The sequence below is a fragment of the Molothrus ater genome, chromosome 14 (genome assembly GCF_012460135.2).
Source record: "Molothrus ater isolate BHLD 08-10-18 breed brown headed cowbird chromosome 14, BPBGC_Mater_1.1, whole genome shotgun sequence".
NCBI classification, from domain to species: Eukaryota; Metazoa; Chordata; class Aves; order Passeriformes; family Icteridae; genus Molothrus; species Molothrus ater.
This window is the reverse complement of record NC_050491.2, coordinates 4,505,490-4,524,724: the sequence shown is the minus strand read 5'-3', so window position 1 is coordinate 4,524,724 and position 19,235 is coordinate 4,505,490. Positions and strand designations below refer to the sequence as shown.

General features: G+C 58.4%; 1 protein-coding gene across 4 annotated transcripts in view; it reads left to right on the top strand.

Annotated features, from left to right (window-relative positions):
• The window catches only part of NLGN3 (neuroligin 3), a 39,638-nt gene extending 23,608 nt beyond the window's left edge, over positions 1-16,030 (top strand). For 2 of the 4 annotated variants that reach the window (XM_036401900.1, XM_036401899.1), the window contains 5 exons: positions 2,903-2,962; positions 5,616-5,765; positions 7,381-7,566; positions 12,065-12,854; positions 13,279-16,030. In XM_036401900.1, coding sequence (XP_036257793.1) covers positions 2,903-2,962; positions 5,616-5,765; positions 7,381-7,566; positions 12,065-12,854; positions 13,279-14,116 — 2,024 coding nt within the window. In that variant the 3' untranslated portion in view covers positions 14,117-16,030. The remainder of the gene's footprint in view (positions 1-2,902; positions 2,963-5,615; positions 5,766-7,380; positions 7,567-12,064; positions 12,855-13,278) is intronic. The other 2 variants (XM_036401902.1, XM_036401901.1) reach the window with 1 other exon arrangement.
• The last annotated feature ends 3,205 nt before the right edge of the window (positions 16,031-19,235 follow it).

Below are 19,235 nucleotides of genomic sequence, written 5' to 3'. Positions count from 1 at the left end.
TGAGGCTTGTGCTTTGCATCTGCCACACACACATGCCACTGCTGTTCCCCTTCCCCTGGCCTGCATCACTGCACTCCTGCTTTGCTGAGCTTCCCAAGTGCTGCTTTCTGCCATCTCTTCCACGGTGCCTGAAGCTCAGGTTGCTGGAGGCTTGTCCCAGCCATCCCAAAGCTCTGCAGCAGCAGTCTCCAGCTGGATCCCTCCCTGCTCAGCTAGGACAGTTGCTCAGGTCACAGAGATGTTGTCCACTGCCCTCTTTTGCAACCTGACAATTCCTTATAGCTGATTCCTCCATTCTCATCTGCACAGAGACTTCTGTCCCTGAAGGAGACCAGGCTGGAGGGCTGCAGCCTGGCCAGTCCCAGGGCTTTAACAGCACCAGGGCCTTTGGCAGTGGAAAATTATCTCCAGCTGCCTGTGGTCTGCTTCTCAACTCTGAAGCACAGTGTGGATCAAGGCTCACTGGCTGTTGTCTTCATTAGAGAAAAATCCTCATCCGTAGAAGTACCAAGAGGTTGGTGCACAGCACTGGTTAGCAAACACTGCATGAGCACTTCGTCATTTAAGTGCTTTCTGGGCTTGCAGCTCTTCCTAATGAAGACACAGTAGGTCAAGCTTGCAGCTCCTCAAAGAGGCTGAGTGGCTGCACATGCCCAGCCAAGTGTGTGGCTGGGGCTGGGCTGGGCAGGCAGTGTGGGAAGGATGCAGCAGGAAGGGGGAGATGCTGGGGCTGAGGTGCTGGGGCAGGAGATGACAGGGATGGGTGGAAAGAGGAGAAGGATGTGAGATTCTCAGAGAATGGCTGGGTGGTGAAGCAGGAGGTGAAGGGGTCGGGTTGGAGCATGGTGGGGAAAGTCAGAACAGCACATGAGTCAGCTGATCCATCCCTGCCCTTGGCAGGAGCAGCTCTCCCTCACCTCTTTCTGGCAGTGTGTCCCACCTGGCCTTAAACATCTCCCCAGGCCACCTCTTCCAGTGCTTCTCTGCCCTTTCTTCCAGAAAAGTTTTCTTCTCATCCTGCCTCCTGTAGCCCCAGGGCTGCCTGAGAGGGACTTGCTGTTCCACCTCACCACCTCACAGTATTCTTTCATGTGTTGGGATGCTGCTGCAGCTCCCATCGTGCCTCTGCTCCCAACATTCATATGTGACCCAGCCTTCTGCAAAATTTTCCTGCCTGCTGGATTTTTTGAGGTTTCTGGTTGCTGCTCCTCCAGACTTTCTCCAGCAGGTCATGGCTGCTAAAAGCATTCTACAAGCCTCTCCCCCTGATGGAGCTGCCTCATAGCCATTTCAGATCTCTTCCTCCCCCATCACAGATTCCTTGTAAATTCAAATCCTGTCCCACTCCATGCTGCCATCTCTGTTATCCACCTCCCATGTCACCTGCAGAATGCCACTCCCAGACTGACAGTGAGCATGGCTCCCCAGTTTTGTCTTTCTGACCAGTTTTGTGCATTTAGTCCTGTAGTTCCATGCAGCCACAGGCCCGTCCCTTGCTGATGGGAGCTTTGCTGGGGGCTGTGAATGCCCTTGCTGTGGCAATGGGAGCCGTTGGTGGTGGCAGCAGGACCCTGGGGTCGGCCAGGTGCCTGGCAGGGTGTCAGACAGAGCCCCTTGTCTCAGGGGAAGGTCCCTGGGCAGTGCAGGCACTGTGTGGATGAGTCCTGCCTGCGGGAAACCCTGCTGTCTCCCCAGAGGTCACCATCACCTAGGGAACTTTTTGTAGCAGGCACTAGGGAGCAGAGGGCTTGCAGGTGTTGATCTGCAGCTCTAAGAGGATGAGAGCACCCAGCCTCTTCCTGAGATTCAGAGCTCCCGAGCACAGGGATGGCACCACTTGCCTTTGTGTCTACACTGGCATGCAGTCCTTTGCAGGAGTGGGGTTTTGGCACAGGTTTTTCAGCACCCCTGCTCCCTCCTGCCCACAGGCCACCTCTCTGCAGTTTGGGGAGTGCCGGGCTCACTGCAAGCCATCCACAGCAGCAATCCACATGGGGCTGCTGGGCTGGCCCATGCCCCAGCACTGCAGCTTGGTGAAGGGACACAGAACATCTGTAAGGCATTCAGGATGTTACAGAAACTCATATGTTTAGGATTCTGCCTTGGTCAGGTCAAGCTGACTGGTGCCTTCGAAATCCTCAATGAAAAATGGAACATGTCTTGTAAGGAGGGAGTTGGTGCAGGATGGAGCCAGGCAGCTCAGGGGAGCAGCTGTCATGAGGGATCCCTGTGTGCTGTGGTGGTCTCATGCAGTGGTACCAGTGGTTTGTGGCCAGGCACAACAAGGAGTCACACACGTGTGGGGGTGATGGGCAGGAACCTGCCTGGTGGGCAGTGGCCATGCAAGGCAGCCCTTGGTGTGAGCTCTGCAGAGGACAGTTGTCCCCAGGGGCAGCAGAGCTGGGAGCAGGGCTGGGTGCTAGGAGAGGGAGCCTTGCCTGGAGCTGAGGGTGCATGACCAGGTGGGGGCCAGGCTGGGATGCAGGAGGACCGACAAGTGCTTTGAGAGACTCATCCACCACCAGCGCTGATGCTGTCACAGCCCCACTCGCGTCTTCCCTCCACCCCAGCCCTCCCCAGGGAGGATCTGGGAAGGGGCCCCGGTGAAGCAGCATCCTGACACACTCCTGGGGCAGCCCTGCCCGTGCCCAACACTGCCCTGGCTCTGGGAGAGGTGCAGTGTGAGTAGCCAGCAGTGCTGTGGGGCACAGGCGTGGCCCCACTGTCTCTGCTATCATGCTATTTTTGAATTCTCTTTTTTTTTTTTTTTTTGGTGTTCTTTTTTTTCTTTCTTTCTTTTCTTTCTTTTTTTTTTTTTTTGTTTTGTTTTGTTTTGTTTTGTTTTGTTTTTATTTCCTTTTTGTTTTCCTTTTTGTTCTGTCTCCTCGTGTTTGGTCCCTAGGAGCCAGCGCTAAGAAACAGGGCGAGGACTTAGCGGATAATGACGGTGATGAAGACGAAGGTATTTCTGTGCTCGAGGCTGCCACTGCATGACACGCAAAGCAAAGCACAGCAGCTCCGTGTGCCGCCATCCGCTGCCACCCCCAGGGAGCCCTGTGTGTGTCTGTCTGCCGTGCCAGGCAGCGGCGCGGGGTGGGGGGCAGGCTGGCCGGCTGTGCAGGGCACCCAGCACCTTCCCCTCCTCCTGACGGGGGGAAAGCTCATGGGGTTGTTCCGCTTTAGGAGGAGTTTGCTCCTGCTCCGTTGGAGTGAGGGCAGGGAGGAAGCATGGCAGCTTGGGAGGAGAGAAGCCCTCGGGCACCTGGGCCCATTTCACCCTGAGCCCACAGGTCACATCCCACCTCCAGCCTCATCCCTCCAGAGTCAGTGACATGCATCTGGGAGCCAGCAGCCTCCACATCCACCCCTTCCTGGCCCTGCCGTGGCTGTGCCAGCAGCCTGAACACTTGGCACCCCAAAGGGCGTCTGGCCATGCACAGGAGACCCAGGGTCCCCTTGGTTTCTGTCAACTTCTCTCCTTCCTCACCCCGTGGAAGTGAGGTCTTGCTTGCAAGCACCAGCCAAGACAGAGCAAGTGGCCTTTCCAGCAGATGTGATTCTAGAGGTATGCCAGGACTAAGCAAGCTGCAGAATAGGCTATTTTTAGTAAAACAGGGTGGTTTGTCTGCAGGTTATGGAGTCAGCGTGTTTGGCTGCAGAGATGTGATGAGGAGCTAGGAGGAAGGGTTGGCCAGGCTACAGCCCTCATGTGCTGAGGACAGTAAAGCCTCATGGTGTGCAGAAGGCCCAGGGCAGCTCGAACAAGGCCTGGCAGATGGCACTGAGGATCTGGGAAATAGATGAAAAACTTTTTCCTTGGCAGTACTAAAACCCTGTTGTTTACTCCAGCTAACCTGTGCCCCTATGATCTCTTGTACCAGGGCGTAAACTGGCATTCAGCCTAAGTGACTCCACTGTGCTCAATCCACACACACCAAAATGTGCTGCAGCAGGAAGATGTTTATCTCCTGGTACATCTCTGTACATTGCTGCCATTCTGCTCTGAGGAGGGCTCTTTGCATGTCAGGGAGTGGGTGCAGGATGGAGGAGAAGACACAGGCACAGGCACTGATGTTCCTGCCCCTCACATTTCAAGCAGGTGATACTGGAAAAAATTGTCCTGATGTAGCCGTGCCACACAGGCAATGTCTGTCCTGGAGGAGCTGCAAGCACTTTTTGCTCCCCTGGTCTGTGCATTTGTCTGACTACATTCTGGCAATAGGAAAAGAGCCAGCACAGGTTTCAGTTTTGGCATAGCCTCATTCTCCTGGAGGGAAGAGGTTTTCTGTATGGGAAGCCACCTTTAGCCATGCCATGGGCCACAGCTGGAGGTGACAATGGCCACAGGTACCCATCAGCCTGGCCTGCAGCCCCCTGCAATGGGCAGGCCACAGGGAGGAGTGGACATGTGCAGTGGCTCGGTGGGTGTGAGGGAGCATGAACAGCCCAGTGGGCAGTGGTGTTGGTGTGGCTGTGCCCCAAGGGTCCCAGTCCTGGTGGGACAGTGCTGTGCAGCACTGCTGAGGGAGGCAGGCAGGGAGCAGCAGCTGCCTGGGGCAGCTGAGGCCAAGCAGGCACTGCCAGCCCACCTGGGCAAGGTGCTGGGTGTGAGTGAGCACAAGGCAGGACAAAGTCCATGGGTCTGAATGGCCAGCCCAGGACAGGGCTGGGCAGTGCAGGCAATGTGGGACCTGGCTGTGTCTCCAGGGCAGGTGCAACTGCCTCGTCCATGTGACATGGGCAGGATGTCCAGGATGTTATTCCCCTGTGGGTGGCCATGGCTCCCTGAGGGATCACCAGCCAGTGCGGCAGGAGGGGCAGGATGTCCCCTGGACAGGAGAAGTCGAGAGAGGGAGCGTGGCTGCTCCCTGTCCCCCAGGCTCCCACCGTCCTTCCTCCCCGGCCCTCGGGGTCCCACTGTCCATCCTCACTCCATGCCTCATGCCCTGTCCTCGTCCAGATGCCGTGCTCACCTCCCTGACACACACACCTGCATCCACTGTCTGCCTCATCACCATGTCTGTGTCTGGGCACTGGGGTGCCGTGGGATTACATCCAGACAGGCAGGTCCCTGCCTTCCCAGGGGAATGGGAAGGGGGAGTGGGAGAGTAAGACACTGGAGCACACATCAGTGGCCCCCCCTCTAGGTCCTGCACACCCCCATCCCTGCCCCCCTCCGCAATGCCAGCTTCCAGGACTCACGGAGTGCTTGGGTCCAGCCAAAGACAGGACATGGGGCTGCATCCTGGGGCTGGACTCTGCAGCTCCCACCCACAGCAGAGCTGATCTGGCTCCCACACCGTGCCAGAGCCCAGCTCCGGGGAAGAGAGCAGGGTCCAGCCAGCGTCCCTCCCTCACCTGCTCAGACCCCTGAGGGGACAGCAGTGTGGGGACAGAGCAGCAACAGCCACGTCCCGCACAGGGGCTGGCAGGGTTGGTTCAGTGGTGTTTGGCTTTGGGGCTCCATGCTGTGGCCCCCAGGAGAGCTCTGGCTTTGGCTCCCAAGCCCCCTCCGTGGTCCTGGCAGCTGGCATTGCCCTTGTCCTTGGTCTGCCTGTCGGGCAGGGTGCTGCGGCCGTGGGTGCGGGGCTGTGTGTAACCAGCTCTCCTTGCAGACATCCGGGACAGCGGGGCCAAGCCGGTGATGGTCTATATCCACGGGGGCTCCTACATGGAGGGCACGGGGAACATGATAGACGGCAGCATCCTGGCCAGCTACGGGAACGTGATTGTCATCACCCTCAACTACCGCGTTGGAGTGCTCGGTATGAGCTGGCTGCCCTGCCGTGGGACAGCCCCGGGGCCGGACAGGGGGCGGCGGGCCCGGCGGGATGCGCTGCGGGCGCTGCCCCTGCCCTCGGCCCTGGCAGCCCGGCGGTGCCACGTGGCACAGCCCCCAGCACACGGGCACAGCCCAGCCTGGGCCCTGGCACCGGCCCCCCCGGCTCATGTACACAAACTGGCTCAACTGAAAGCAAATATTGGTTTGTGGTTAAATGAATAATAAATGTGTTTACCCAGCATCTCCTCCTGAGAGGGCTCAGACGGGTGAGGTGCCAGCGGGTGCTGCCTGGCTGTCCTGGGGACCTGGCAGCTCTCCCTCCCTGGGCACAGGCAGCCTCCAAGCCACTTGTGCTGCTGGGACCCCCTCAGCAACACACCGTGCCGTGGCTGTCTGCAGTGGGCACCACGGAAGGTGTCTGGAGCCATGCAGAGGAGGGTGACAGTCCCGTTTCCAAAAGCACTGGTGACTTAGAGAGGCAAAATGAGGACAGAGGGTCAAAAGGCAGTGCAGTCCCCTGGCTGAAGCAGCAGAAACTCCCAGGGGCTGAGACACAGGAGGCTTGTGTGGAACACCACTGCTGCTTGCCTTGGCTGCATGAGAACAAGGGGTGTAGAGGTTTGGGGACAGCTCCTTTCCAAGCCAAGCTGCTGGCTGTCTTCTCTCTTCCTGGCCATCCAGCCTAGCATGGTGCTCTCCCTTGGGCTCCTGCCTGGTACCTGGGGCAGCACATTCCTCTAATGGTTTCCAGAGCCCATATTTTCATGTGGAAGATGATAGTTAACTTATTCAAAACCTTTTAATGTCAAAAGTCCTAAAATGGATAGGTGCAAAGATAAGACACATGAGTCACAATATGACATTAGACTTAAGTGGTGCCTTCATCATTTCCATTGAGGTGGTGCACCACTCCCAGCCAGACCCCCTCCAAGTGCCAGCACAGCCCTGGGGCCACTCCCTGTGTGCTGGGGTTACCTGCCTGGATTTTACCTCGGGCCCCTCAGGTTTTGGCTTCCTGCTTAAAGTCAAAGCAAACGAAAGAGTGATAACTTATCTTGGGTGTTTCCTGTGCTATTGAAAGCATTTCTCGCCTTATTCCCCACTGAGAGCCTTTGCATTTTAGGCTACAGTCGGTTCCTCTCTGCCCAGCCCACCTCCTGACACTTTACAGAGCCTCCCCCAGCCCACACTAGTCCATGGAAAGCATTGGCTGTGCTCACACTCGCCCTGCCTGCAGCCACTGATGCTTTCTGAGCTTTCCTTGGGGCTGGTGGGAGATGTCTTGAGCTGTTCTAGCACCGGTGGTGGTATGGGTAGGACAGAGCTTTGTGCTCTTTACCCTGTCCCTGCTGGTTGTTGGCCAAAGAGGTTCCCCGAGGTTTGCAGCTGCTCTCTCAGCCTTTCAGCCCTCTGTGCTCTGCAGAGGGTGGGGGGAGCTCAGTGGTGTCCCTGCTCCAGCTTAGAACTCACAAAACTCTCATGGTGGGATAGGGTCCCACAGAACACAGGGTGCCCTGCCCTGGGCATGGGGAAGGGGGGTGGGAAACCAGGACTTCCCCTGTTTCCTCATCCCTAACCGGGCTCCCCTTGGCCCTCAGGGTTCCTGAGCACGGGGGACCAGGCTGCCAAGGGCAATTACGGGCTGCTGGACCAGATCCAGGCACTGCGCTGGGTCAGCGAGAACATCGCCTTCTTCGGGGGGGACCCCCTGCGCATCACCGTGTTCGGCTCGGGCATCGGTGCCTCCTGTGTCAGCCTGCTCACCCTGTCCCACCACTCAGAAGGTAGGTGTCAGCCTGCTCACCCTGTCCCACCACTCAAGGTAGGTGTCAGCCCTGCCCGAGGCTGCTGCAGCTGCAGAATCTGGTTTAAACCCAAAGAAGAGTAATAAACATAATCCTATTCATACTAACCCTAAGCATCCTCCTAACTGCACTTAACTTTTGTCTCACCCAAATAAAACCTGACTCAGAAAAACTATCCCCATACAAATGCAGATTCGACCCCCTGGGATGTGCTTGACTCCCCTTCTCAATCCACTTCTTCCTAGTAGCCATTCTCTTCCTCCTGTTCGACTTAGAAATCACCCTACTCCTCCCGCTACCATGAGCCACCCAACTACAATCTCCTACCACCACCCTAACCTGAACCTCCTCACTTATCCTCCTCCTTACCTTAGGACTAGCATACGAATGAATTCAAGGCAGATTAGAATGAGCAGAATAACAAAAAGTTAGTCTAACTAAGATGGTTGATTTCGACTCAACAAATTATAGCTCCCACCCTATAACTTTCTTTATGTCCTACCTCCACCCAAGCTTCTGCTAAGCCTTCGCCCTGCTGATGCTAACCCAGGGAGGGGAGCCTGCCCAGGTCCTGCTGCCCAGCCCAACAAAGTCAGGGCTGCTTTCTAATCACTCACTGGTGAGAGCCTGGACCAGGACTGGGAGGCAAAACTTTCTCATCAAGGGCAGAAAGAGGCCAGTGGCAGAGGATATGGGAGACAGGGATGGAGTGGGTGCTCCCAGTGCACAAGGCTGCAGCCCAGAGCCAGCCCCTTGGCATGGGGAGAGGTGGGGACCCCACACCAGCACAGGGATGCTGGGTCATCCCCTGCAATGGGATCCTCAGGGAGCACAGCAGCCCTTGGTTGCTTCCAGGGACAGGAGGGGCCCTGCCCTGGTGCTCAGGTGTTCCTAGTGCAGGTGTGGAGGGGTGTAGGGCATCATGCAGGGCACTGGGAACAGGGATCTCAGTGCTAGGAAAGGCATTTATACTGGAATAGAGGGGAAGGAAAGGTATTTATACTGGAAGAGAGGGGAAGACAGAGCGCCCCAGACATCCCTCCTGAGCCTAGGGAGGGGTGGAGGGCCCTGTGCTGGGAGACTGGCAGAGCTGGAAGTGCTGCACCTAGCAAAACACAGGTGGAAGTAATATGATTAATATCTGTAAATATAGCAGAGTGTTTACTCTAAATAAAGAAGGGAATTATTTATGCTAAAATGCTGTGCTGGAATAAGAGCAAATGCATGTAAACCACCTGCAAATGCATTTACATCAAGCACTGAGGGGGAGAAAAATTAGCTGTGAGACTGGAGGTGTTTTTGATAAATTTCCTAAAGGAAATTCTAGGAGCAAAGCCTGAACTGGATGTGGTCCACAGGGGAGCAGCCTGCCAGGGACCTGCTCATGAGCTTTATATGAGGGTGCAGCCATCTTCTAGTGCTGTGTCCCCAGTGTGGTGCTGAGGAGAAAAGGACATGTGTGAGCAGTAGACATGGGCATGAGTCTGCCCTTCAGAGACACACAGCAAATTGCACTCGAAGCTGAAGAGCTGCTGCCCTGCTCAACAGCCTGGGAATTACACAAGAATGGAGATCTCCAGAACCTCAGCAGGGCTGATGGCTGATGATGGGGAGTCTTTTACAGGCTGAAAGCTCCTGCAGAAAGAAAAAGTGTTTTCTCTGCCCATATTGAGTGTGAAAGGCTGCAGAGGGAACACTATGTGTAATGCATTCCCAATGCTTCTAAGGGTACTCCTTTCCATCACAGGAGTGCAGGAGTGTGTGCTTGGCTGCCCAGGTGGCCCCAGCCTCTTGCAGGGGTCCAGGCTGGAGCAGCACGGAGAGAGGCTGAGGGTGGATTGGAGGGGCTGCTCCTTGTGACTTTTCAGCCATGAAGAATAGTCCTGCCAGTATGTGCACTTCTCAGGTGATGCTGCACTTAGTGCCACTAAGCCCTGCACCTGCATGGTGAATCCTGTGCTGCCCATGCAGCCCCAGTGCCCCTGGTGTGCCCCCGTGCACTCACTGCTGGGGCAGGGGAGCTGCTGCTGGCTGTCAATGCTGTGGGGCAGGACAGGAGTGCTCAGTGCTGCAGCCAGTGTCCCATAAAGCCAAATGGCTGTAAAATGACCTCAAAAATTTCCCTGTGCCAGAGCACCCACATCCCCAGGGATGGGTAGCTGGCTCTGGAGCACGGCATGGGAGCAGTGCTAAGTTGCAGCCTGCAGAACAGGTGGGTTTGTTTTTACTGCATCAAAATAAAATATCTAAATAATAGATATCTAGTGATCACAAGCTATTAATGAAGCTGCTGATTTGTGCCTGCTCTGCCAGGTGCTGCAAGAGGCAGACACTGGAGGCTTGGTACAGCACATGTTGGGTCTGGCTGCTGGGGAAATCCACAGCTCCCTGCCAGCTTCAGGCCTTGTAGGGTCACTCTGATTCCTCATCAGTGATTAAAGTGCTGTTTTTCTCCCCAGCCAGCCATACCAGGGCATGAGCAGTCTGTGCCAGGCAAACTTTAAGTGCTTCCTTTGCCCCATCTCCTTCTCCATGGGGGCTTCTGCCCTTTGCTGACAGCCCTCCAGATCTCAGCTGGACAAGGCACCCAGCACCCTGCTCTGGGCAGGGCTTAGCCCAGACACCCCCAGAAGTGTTTCCAGTCTCAGCTACTGGGCAAAGCAAAGAGGAAATGTGGAGCTGGCAGCAGCTGGTGGCAATCTGCAGCTCCAACCACCCTCTGGCAGAGCCCTGGCCCCACCACTGACTCCACCATGCTGTGGCAGACACTCCTGCAGGAGGCTGGGTGTGTTGGGACCCTCACCATGGAGGGGAACAGGAAGGAAAGGCAGAACTTCACCTTCTTGCTGGGCCTCAGCAAGCTGCAGAGGTCCAGTGTGGAGGGCAGGGTGCTGCTGCCTCCCTGGGGTGCTTGTCAGGCTTCAGTCAGGTGCTGACACAGAGCAGGAGGACATGACGAGTCGGGGCTCTCACAGAGTCCTGGGTCAGGATGCGGCCATGCAGAGACATGGCAGAGGGGCTCCATCAGGGACATGACCAGCTGACAGTGACATCAGCTGCCCTGGCAGTGGTGGGCAGGGCCAGAGCCCAGCCTGGTGGGTCTGTCTGGGAGGGGATGCTGCTGGCAGGGCGCAATAGCTGCTGCTGGGACAGCATCTCCAGGGAGCCAGGAAACCCCATCCTGGCTCCTTGGCACGTGGACGATGGCGCAGAGCAAGCAAGCCCATGGCCAGTCTCCAGCCTGTAGGCTGGGTATGGCTTTCTAGGGCACCAGGAGGTGACAAACAGAGCTTGTGACTTCTCTTTGTCCCAGTGCATGGGACTGTACGTCAGGTACTTGGCAGAGTGAGGAATGTGCGTGCAGACAAGAGCTATGGACATGGTGGCTGGGAGCCAGGAGCCTCTGAACGCTTCTGTGCAGGAAGGTGCTGCTCTGCTTCCCTGCAGAGTGGCACAGCCTTGGTTGCACAGGGGTTCTCTGCATTTCAGGGTGCCAGGGGCAGCCCCATGGGCACCACACTGCAGTGCCAGCACCGTTCAGGGGTCACCCGAACAGTCCCTCATGGAAAGCAAGTGCTGGGGTCTGGCAGGGGTGCAGGCAGCACTTGGGGTGCAAAGAGGGCTGGTCAGAGAGCAGGGACCCCTGGGTGCACCCCAGACTGGCTGCCTTTCACAGCCCAGAGGCTCTGCTTCCTCACCACCCTTTGTATTCTGAGCACAAGCACCATTGACATGGGACTGGAGCGAAGCCACACATTTCTCTGCCTGGGCCAGGGCCTTTGTGGCCTCGTTTTCCAGGGCGAAAGTCCACTCCCTCTGTGTTCCTGGTGGCAGAAAGGCCCTCTTTGTGCATCTGGCAGCGTGCTCCTGCAGGGCCGGATTGGCACTGAGCAGCCCCAGCTGGGCAGGAAGCAGCAGGGAGGGGGTGGAGGGGGACTCTGACAAAGCGGTGGGGTGGGACAGGCAGGGTTAAGTGTCCCCAAGCAGGCGTTAACCCTCCCACTGCTGCCAGCCCACAGCCTGGCTCCTCAGTGAAGCAGGTGCCAACCTGGGCTGGAGGATGGTGCTGGGCCCAGGTAACACATCCTTGGGATGGCTGGGGTAGCACAGGCTGCTTGGCAAGGCCAGGCTGTGATGCAACCATGGCCCCTCTTCTCCCCACACCAGGACAGGGATGTAGGGTCATCTCCTGCAATGGGATCCTCAGGGAGCACAGCAGCCCTTGGTTGCTTCCAGGAGCACCCACTTGCATTCCCAGCTGTCATCCTGCCATCCCCACAGCCCTGAGCTGAGCCCCCTGTGTGAGCCCAGCTCAGCAGGCAGCACAGCTCAGGGACAAGGCTGGGTGTGGGCTGCAGTGCTGGCTCCTTGCAGGGGTACAAGAGCATCAATGCCTTCTCCATGCTGCATCCTGCAGTGCAGCTCTGGGATGCTGGAACCCTGCTGAGAGCTTCTCCACTCCCTGCCTGTGTTGCAGGTCTCTTCCAGAGAGCCATCATCCAGAGCGGCTCCGCGCTCTCCAGCTGGGCAGTGAACTACCAGCCTGTGAAGTACACCAGCATGCTGGCTGACAAGGTGGGCTGCAACGTGCTGGACACCGTGGACATGGTGGACTGCCTGCGACAGAAGAGTGCCAAGGAGCTGGTAGAGCAGGACATCCAGCCAGCCCGCTACCACGTGGCCTTCGGGCCAGTCATTGACGGGGACGTGATCCCGGATGACCCAGAGATCCTGATGGAGCAGGGCGAGTTCCTCAACTATGATATCATGCTGGGGGTCAACCAGGGTGAAGGGCTGAAGTTTGTGGAGGGTGTGGTGGACCCCGAAGACGGTGTCTCAGGCAGTGACTTTGACTACTCAGTCTCCAACTTTGTAGACAACCTGTACGGCTACCCTGAGGGCAAGGACACCTTGAGGGAGACCATCAAGTTCATGTACACGGACTGGGCCGACCGGGACAACCCCGAGACACGGCGCAAGACTCTGGTGGCCCTCTTCACTGACCACCAGTGGGTAGAGCCCTCGGTAGTGACAGCCGACCTGCACGCCCGCTACGGCTCCCCCACCTACTTCTACGCCTTCTACCACCACTGCCAGAGCCTGATGAAGCCTGCATGGTCCGATGCAGCCCACGGGGATGAGGTGCCTTACGTGTTTGGGATCCCCATGATTGGCCCCACAGACCTCTTTCCCTGCAACTTCTCCAAGAACGACGTCATGCTCAGCGCCGTGGTGATGACCTACTGGACCAACTTTGCCAAGACAGGGTGAGTGGGGATGGGTGCCATGCCTCAGGGGTCTGCACTCACTGCAGCTGTACTCCCTGGGGCTGTGCTGTGGTGGGGGGGTTAATCATGCCCAGTGTGGGACACTGAGCTCCTTGTGCCCAGAGGTCCCCGTGTGCTGCACCTTCACTGGGGCCATGGCATCAACCACAAAGCAAAAAGCTTAGATTATGGCCAGCCCCTGGGAGAGGACCCAGCCAAGCCCCAGGGGTGGGAAGGCTTGTTGGCCCTGGTTATCTTGGGTGAGACTTGAGCCAGGGTTGGGTGCTGCCCAGTCATTCAAGACCAGCCCACCCTGTGCCACCACTGGCAAAGGTCCCCTCAGTTTCTGTCTCTGCATCCAGCTCTCCCTCTTTGTTTCTTTGGCTTTTCCCAGTGCTAGTTCTGTTCTGCCTGTGTTTCACAGGGACCCCAACAAGCCTGTCCCCCAGGACACCAAGTTCATCCACACCAAGGCCAACCGGTTTGAGGAGGTGGCCTGGTCCAAGTACAACCCCCGTGACCAGCTGTACCTGCACATTGGGCTGAAGCCGCGGGTACGCGACCACTACCGGGCCACCAAGGTGGCTTTCTGGAAGCACCTGGTTCCCCACCTGTACAACCTGCACGATATGTTCCACTACACCTCCACCACCACCAAAGTGCCACCACCCGACACCACACAGAACTCCCACATCACCCGCCGGCCCAACAGCAAGATCTGGACCACCAAGCGCCCCGCCATCTCTCCTGCCTACAACAGCGAGAACGGGAAGGAGAAGTGGAGCCCAGAGCAAGAGGCGGGCACGCTGCTCGAGAGCCCCCGCGACTACTCCACCGAACTGAGCGTCACCATCGCCGTGGGCGCCTCCCTCCTCTTCCTCAACGTGCTGGCCTTCGCCGCCCTCTACTACCGCAAGGACAAGCGCCGGCAGGACACGCACCGGCAGCCCAGCCCGCAGCGCGGCGCCTCCAACGACATCGCCCACGCGCCTGATGAGGAGATGCCCTCCTTGCAGGTGAGCCAGGGGCACCACGAGTGCGAAGCTGTGCCATCCCACGACACCCTGCGCCTGGCCGCTCTGCCCGACTACACCCTCACCTTGCGCCGCTCTCCGGACGACATCCCGCTTATGACCCCCAACACCATCACCATGATCCCCAACTCGCTGGTGGGGCTGCAGACCCTGCACCCCTACAACACCTTCACCGCCGGCTTCAACAGCACGGGGCTTCCGCACTCACACTCCACCACCAGGGTATAGCTGCCCGCCGCCGGCGCACACGCATGCACGCACGCACACACACGCAGCAGACACTGGCAGAGGGACCGGCGGGGCCCGCAGAGCCCCCAGACGGAGGGGCAGCGCCCACGGACGGTGCAGCTCCCAGCCCAGAGACCTGTGGGGGTCCCAGAGCGGCCCCGGCGCTTTCTTTTGTTCCTATCTAACTTTTGAGAAGTGCTTTGACTCTCCTGGCTTCAGGGCCCCGTGGGTTGCCCCGGGATGCCAGTGGGGTGCAGGAGGGACACGGTGTAGTCCTGCACAACCCACCCGTGCAGGTGGGCAGGGGTACCCCACTGTCAGTGGCCACGGGATTCCCGGTGCTGTGGCTGTGCCTCCCAGTGGGGCGATCGCATCTCCAGTGCTGAGCCCACCGAGCACCCTGGGACTGATGAGGAGCAGGACCAGGCATCCCTCTCAGCCGGTGCCCAGACATCCCCAGGCATCTTGGCAGCCCTGGAAAAGGCTCCTTCACTGTGCTGAGAAGTGGCCCCAGGCCATGGTGCTATAGGCAGAGGGAATGGGCAGAGTCCAGGGACCTGGCCTTGTGCTGGATGCGGGCTCTGGGGCTGGTGCCGGGGCTCAGGGACCCTGGGAGCAGGGGCCTGGGCTGGAGACTTGGCACCTCTGCCCCTCTTTGCGCTGCAGAGAATCTCTTTTGTGTCAGTCATTTCTCTTTGCAGAGACGTTTTTTAAGCAGATCTTTAGTTCTTTACACACTAACGGAGTCGCCGCGTTTTGTCCTTTGTAAAGATTTTAAAACCAAGTGTTCTTGATATAAAATAAAAAGCCAGTTAGAAGCCAGCGTGTGCGCACGGTGCCGGCCCCCCATGGCGCCCGCCTGCCGTGGGTGGGCACCAGGCAGGGCAGTGCCTCCTGCACTGTGGGGCTGCGCTCTTTTGTATTTTTTGATATTCTCCCTCCTCTGTCACCCGTGCCCACGTATCTCAGCCAAAAAGCCTATCCAACGGCCTGCCTGCGAGCACCCCCGCCCCGGTCCCTCACCGCCACCACTGGCCAGTGCCACCCACCGCCCCTGTGGGCATCACCTGCTCCGAGCACTGTCTGTTCACTCCCATGAACCCAGGACAGCCCCTCATGCTCCCCACCCTGCCCTGCTCCCCCAGGAGCATCCCACATCCCTTCACCATTGCCCCAGGGCTGTGCTGTGCCCTCCCTGCCCGTGCTTGTTGCCCGAAAGCAGAGCCGGTGGTTCGCAGCCTGCGGCAGGAGCGGGGCGACAGGAGCAGGGTGAGCTGCTCACCAGCATCACCTCTGCCTCCTAGACTCCTTCCACTGGGGCCTTTACCCCACTGTGGAGTGACCCCAGCTCCGGCATCCAGGATGTGCAGCTGGAACAGATGCCTGGGTAGGGACTCTGGGGGTGATGCAGCCTGTGTGGGGCTGGGAGCCAACCTGTGCTGGGGCATCTGCTGTGGCCATCGAGCCACACGTGGCTCTAGACAAGTGGCTTTGGTGTGGTGCGGGCATGGAGAAGGAGCTGCAGGGGATCCCACGTGGGGTACCCCGGTCTCAGCCCCCCAAGGTGAGCACTAGCACCTGGGGGCCTGGGGAGGCAGGAGAAAGGGACAGGTCCTTGTAGGGACACCATATCTTGTCCCTGTGCAAGACGGTCCGGCTGGCAGACGCTGCCCGTGCTGGCGGCCGTGACGCACCGGTGCCGGCTGGCCCTGCTGCCCGGGGCCAGCGCATCGATGGCCCTGCTGGCCCTGCTGGCCCTACTGCCCGGGGCCAGCACAACAACGGCCCCGCACCCCGCCCCGGCCCCCGCCCCACGCAGGGCTGAGGGTGAGGATGCTCGTTGGAGAATGTATTTATACCCTGTCACCCGCGCAGAGTAACAAATTCCAAATAAAACAGAAGTGATATTTTTAATAGCGGTGTGTCTCGCCTCTTCTTGGAGCATGCAGGGCCGGGGGATTACCGGGCTGGGTGGGTGGGGTGCCCTGTGCTGGTCCTCATGTCCCTGGTACCCCTCGACAGAGGCAGCAGGGGGACCCTGGTATCACCCCCCATGTCAGGGCGCTGGACCCCCACAGGCAAGCTGGCACCATAGCATCCAGGACTGCCAACACCGTGTGCCACAGTGGGGGGTGTCCCCAAATCCCCCCAGTCCTGCTGCCCCCAGCACTGGGACCCCAAGTGGGAATGCATCTGTCCCACAGCCCCCTCCCTCCGAACTTCAAACCCTTTCCCCAGCCTTTCCCAGCTCAGCTCCCCTCCCCCTATTTGCCAGAGAGAAAAGCTGCTGGTTTCATTTCTTTTTAATGTAATTTCAACTGGAGTTGCCATGGAAACCAGGAACGGAGTGGGGGGGCTGAATTGCCTCCAGGCAGCGCGCAGACACTGGAGCCAGGGCCGAGGCCCCGAGCCAGGGGAGCCGGGGCAGGCAGGGGCACAGGCTGTGAGGAAGCTGAGTGTGGGGCTCTGCCCTTCTCCCCACGGGGAACCTTGGCAGCTCCAGTGCCACGGGCACATGTCACCCTGTCCAGCACCATGCTCCAGACCCTGTGCTGGACCCCCCTAAAAGCCCTGGTGCTGCCCATTGTGGCATCCCACAGAGTGCCCAGTGCCCTCTTGAAGGGGTGATGCCTTTCTGCCCCAAATTAGGGGATTGCCCTGCCCTTCTGTCCCCTCTCCTCATCCTTGCACAGCCCCAGCTGCACGCTGCCACATGTGCCAGCGTGGCCAACCCAAGCTAGGACCCCGAGGCAAGCTGGTGACAGACAACCCAGTGCTATTATGCTACTGCCTTTGCAAAACTCCTGAGGCTGCCATCTGTCCAGGGTGTCCTTGACCATCAACAGTTTTCCTTTGGAGACCTGGCAAAGCTCAAGGGACACTGTATCCCAGAGGGTATGAACACTTTACATCTGCGTGACAACTGTGGGACATCCTCTGCTTCAGGGGACATGTTTAGGGCTGTTGGCAAGGAGAACCATAAGGGAACTCAACTGCAAAGGTGTCCCTGGCATGGGAGGGAGTGAGTGAGTGATCTGTGGCTGGACTCTGGCTGCTTGAGGATTCACAGCCAGCAGGAGGGCAGGGATGCTGCTCTTCTGTCACGGTTTGACGCTGGCACAATGCCAGTGCCCCCATGAAAATATATGCTCCCTGGTGTCTGCTGTGAGATGTGACCAGGAATAGAGCAAAGCAGGCTCCAACTTAGGAATAAAGAAGAAAAAACTTTATTAACCTACAACTATATGTAAAGAGAAACACACACAGAACTCGGAATGAAAACCTTCCAAAAAACAGTCCTCCTCCCCCCACCAAATTTCCAATACATCCACCCCTCAGATCACCAACTCTCAGTCCATCACCACCCTTTAGATAATCAATTCTCAGTTCATCAAGGAGGTAGGAGTCCCTCTTGTACCATAGGCTTTCCCCTAGAAACACAGTTGAAACCTCAGTTGACCACAGCATCCCAAAAAACCCAGTTCCTCTCAAACCAGGACATCTTCACAGTAGCATCACTGGGATAGTGGCCTGGTGCTGTTCCCCACACCTCTGATGCAGCCAGGACACAGGAGAGTAGACTCACAGGCAGGCAGAACAAGCTGTTAAGTCTTAGGCTGCAACCCCCTCTGCCCTGTGCTGCAGCAGCACAAAGGATTTCTGTGCTCACCCACTGCCAGTGACCTTCCTGGCAGTTGACTCAGAGCTGAGGGTTTTGTCTCTCTGAGAACAGCAGCCTGGATCCAGGGATGCCTGTCCTGCTGCCAGTCCAAGCCTGGAACCCAGCAGCCCCTGCACTGCAGTGGCCATCCAGTGACGAGGCTGAGCCCTGCCTGGAGCAGAATGGCCGGAGAAAGGAGACTCTGGAAGCCTCCTCTGCAGTCCTCCTGACAGTGGAGATGTTTCAGTGATAGTTCAAGCTTGATTTCGTCCATCGTACCCATACAGACTGCTAGGCTGCAAGTTCTCTGACCCTACGAGAATGCCAGCAGCTGCGTCACGTCTGTCCCACCATCCTCATGCTGACTCAGTCCTGCCCATCTCATCAGCTTATCTGCGTTAGACGTGCCCACGTCTTTGAACTCTTCCGCTGCAACTTCAGACACCAATTACCTCCACAATTAGCGTCATTAACAAGAAGCGCATTTCTGGCCCTCGTGGCCGCGGGCGGGGCAGTTTTCTGGGTACTGGAGGCAGCGCCGGCCGCTGTTCAGTACAGCCTGTCCTTCCCCGACGGCTCCTGCAGTTCAACCTGGGGCCAGCAGCGAGGGGACTGCCCGCGCTCCGGGACCTCTGCTCCTCCCAGCCAACTCCCTGCAAGGACAGCGGGCGGGCACAGGGCTGGACAGCAACGCCCCGGGTTCCTCCTCCTCTTTCCGGTTGTTTTTTTCTCCATTTTTACTACATTTTAGACGGATTCCCGCGCTGAGCCCCAGCGGTGCTGCCGCGGGCAGGTGCGGCCCCGCCGCCCCCGGCCCGGCCCCGCAGCGCCACCTGGCGACACCCCCACCGCACGGCCCGAGCCCCCCGGCGACCCCTCGACCGGCTCCCAGTAATGCCCATCCACCCCCCGGCTCCCAGTAATGCCCATCCACCCCTCGACCGGCTCCCAGTAATGCCCATCCACCCCTCAACCGCCTCCCAGTAATGCCCATCCACCCCTCATCCGGCTCCCAGTAATGCCCATCCACCCCTCGACCGGCTCCCAGTAATGCCCATCCACCCCTCAACTGGCTCCCAGTAATCCCCATTCACCCCTCAAACAGGCTCCCAGTAATCCCCATTCACCCCTCAACCGGCTCCCAGTAATGCCCATCCACCCCTCATCCGGCTCCCAGTAATGCCCATCCACCCCTCATCCGGCTCCCAGTAATGCCCATCCACCCCTCGACCGGCTCCCAGTAATGCCCATCCACCCCTCGACCGCCTCCCAGTAATGCCCATCCACCCCTCGACTGGCTCCCAGTAATGCCCATCCACCCCTCAACTGGCTCCCAGTAATGCCCATTCACCCCTCAAACAGGCTCCCAGTAATCCCCATTCACCCCTCGCCTGGCTCCTAACGCCCCCCAGTCACCCCTCGCCTGGCTCCCAGTGCCCCCCAGCCACCCCTGTCCTG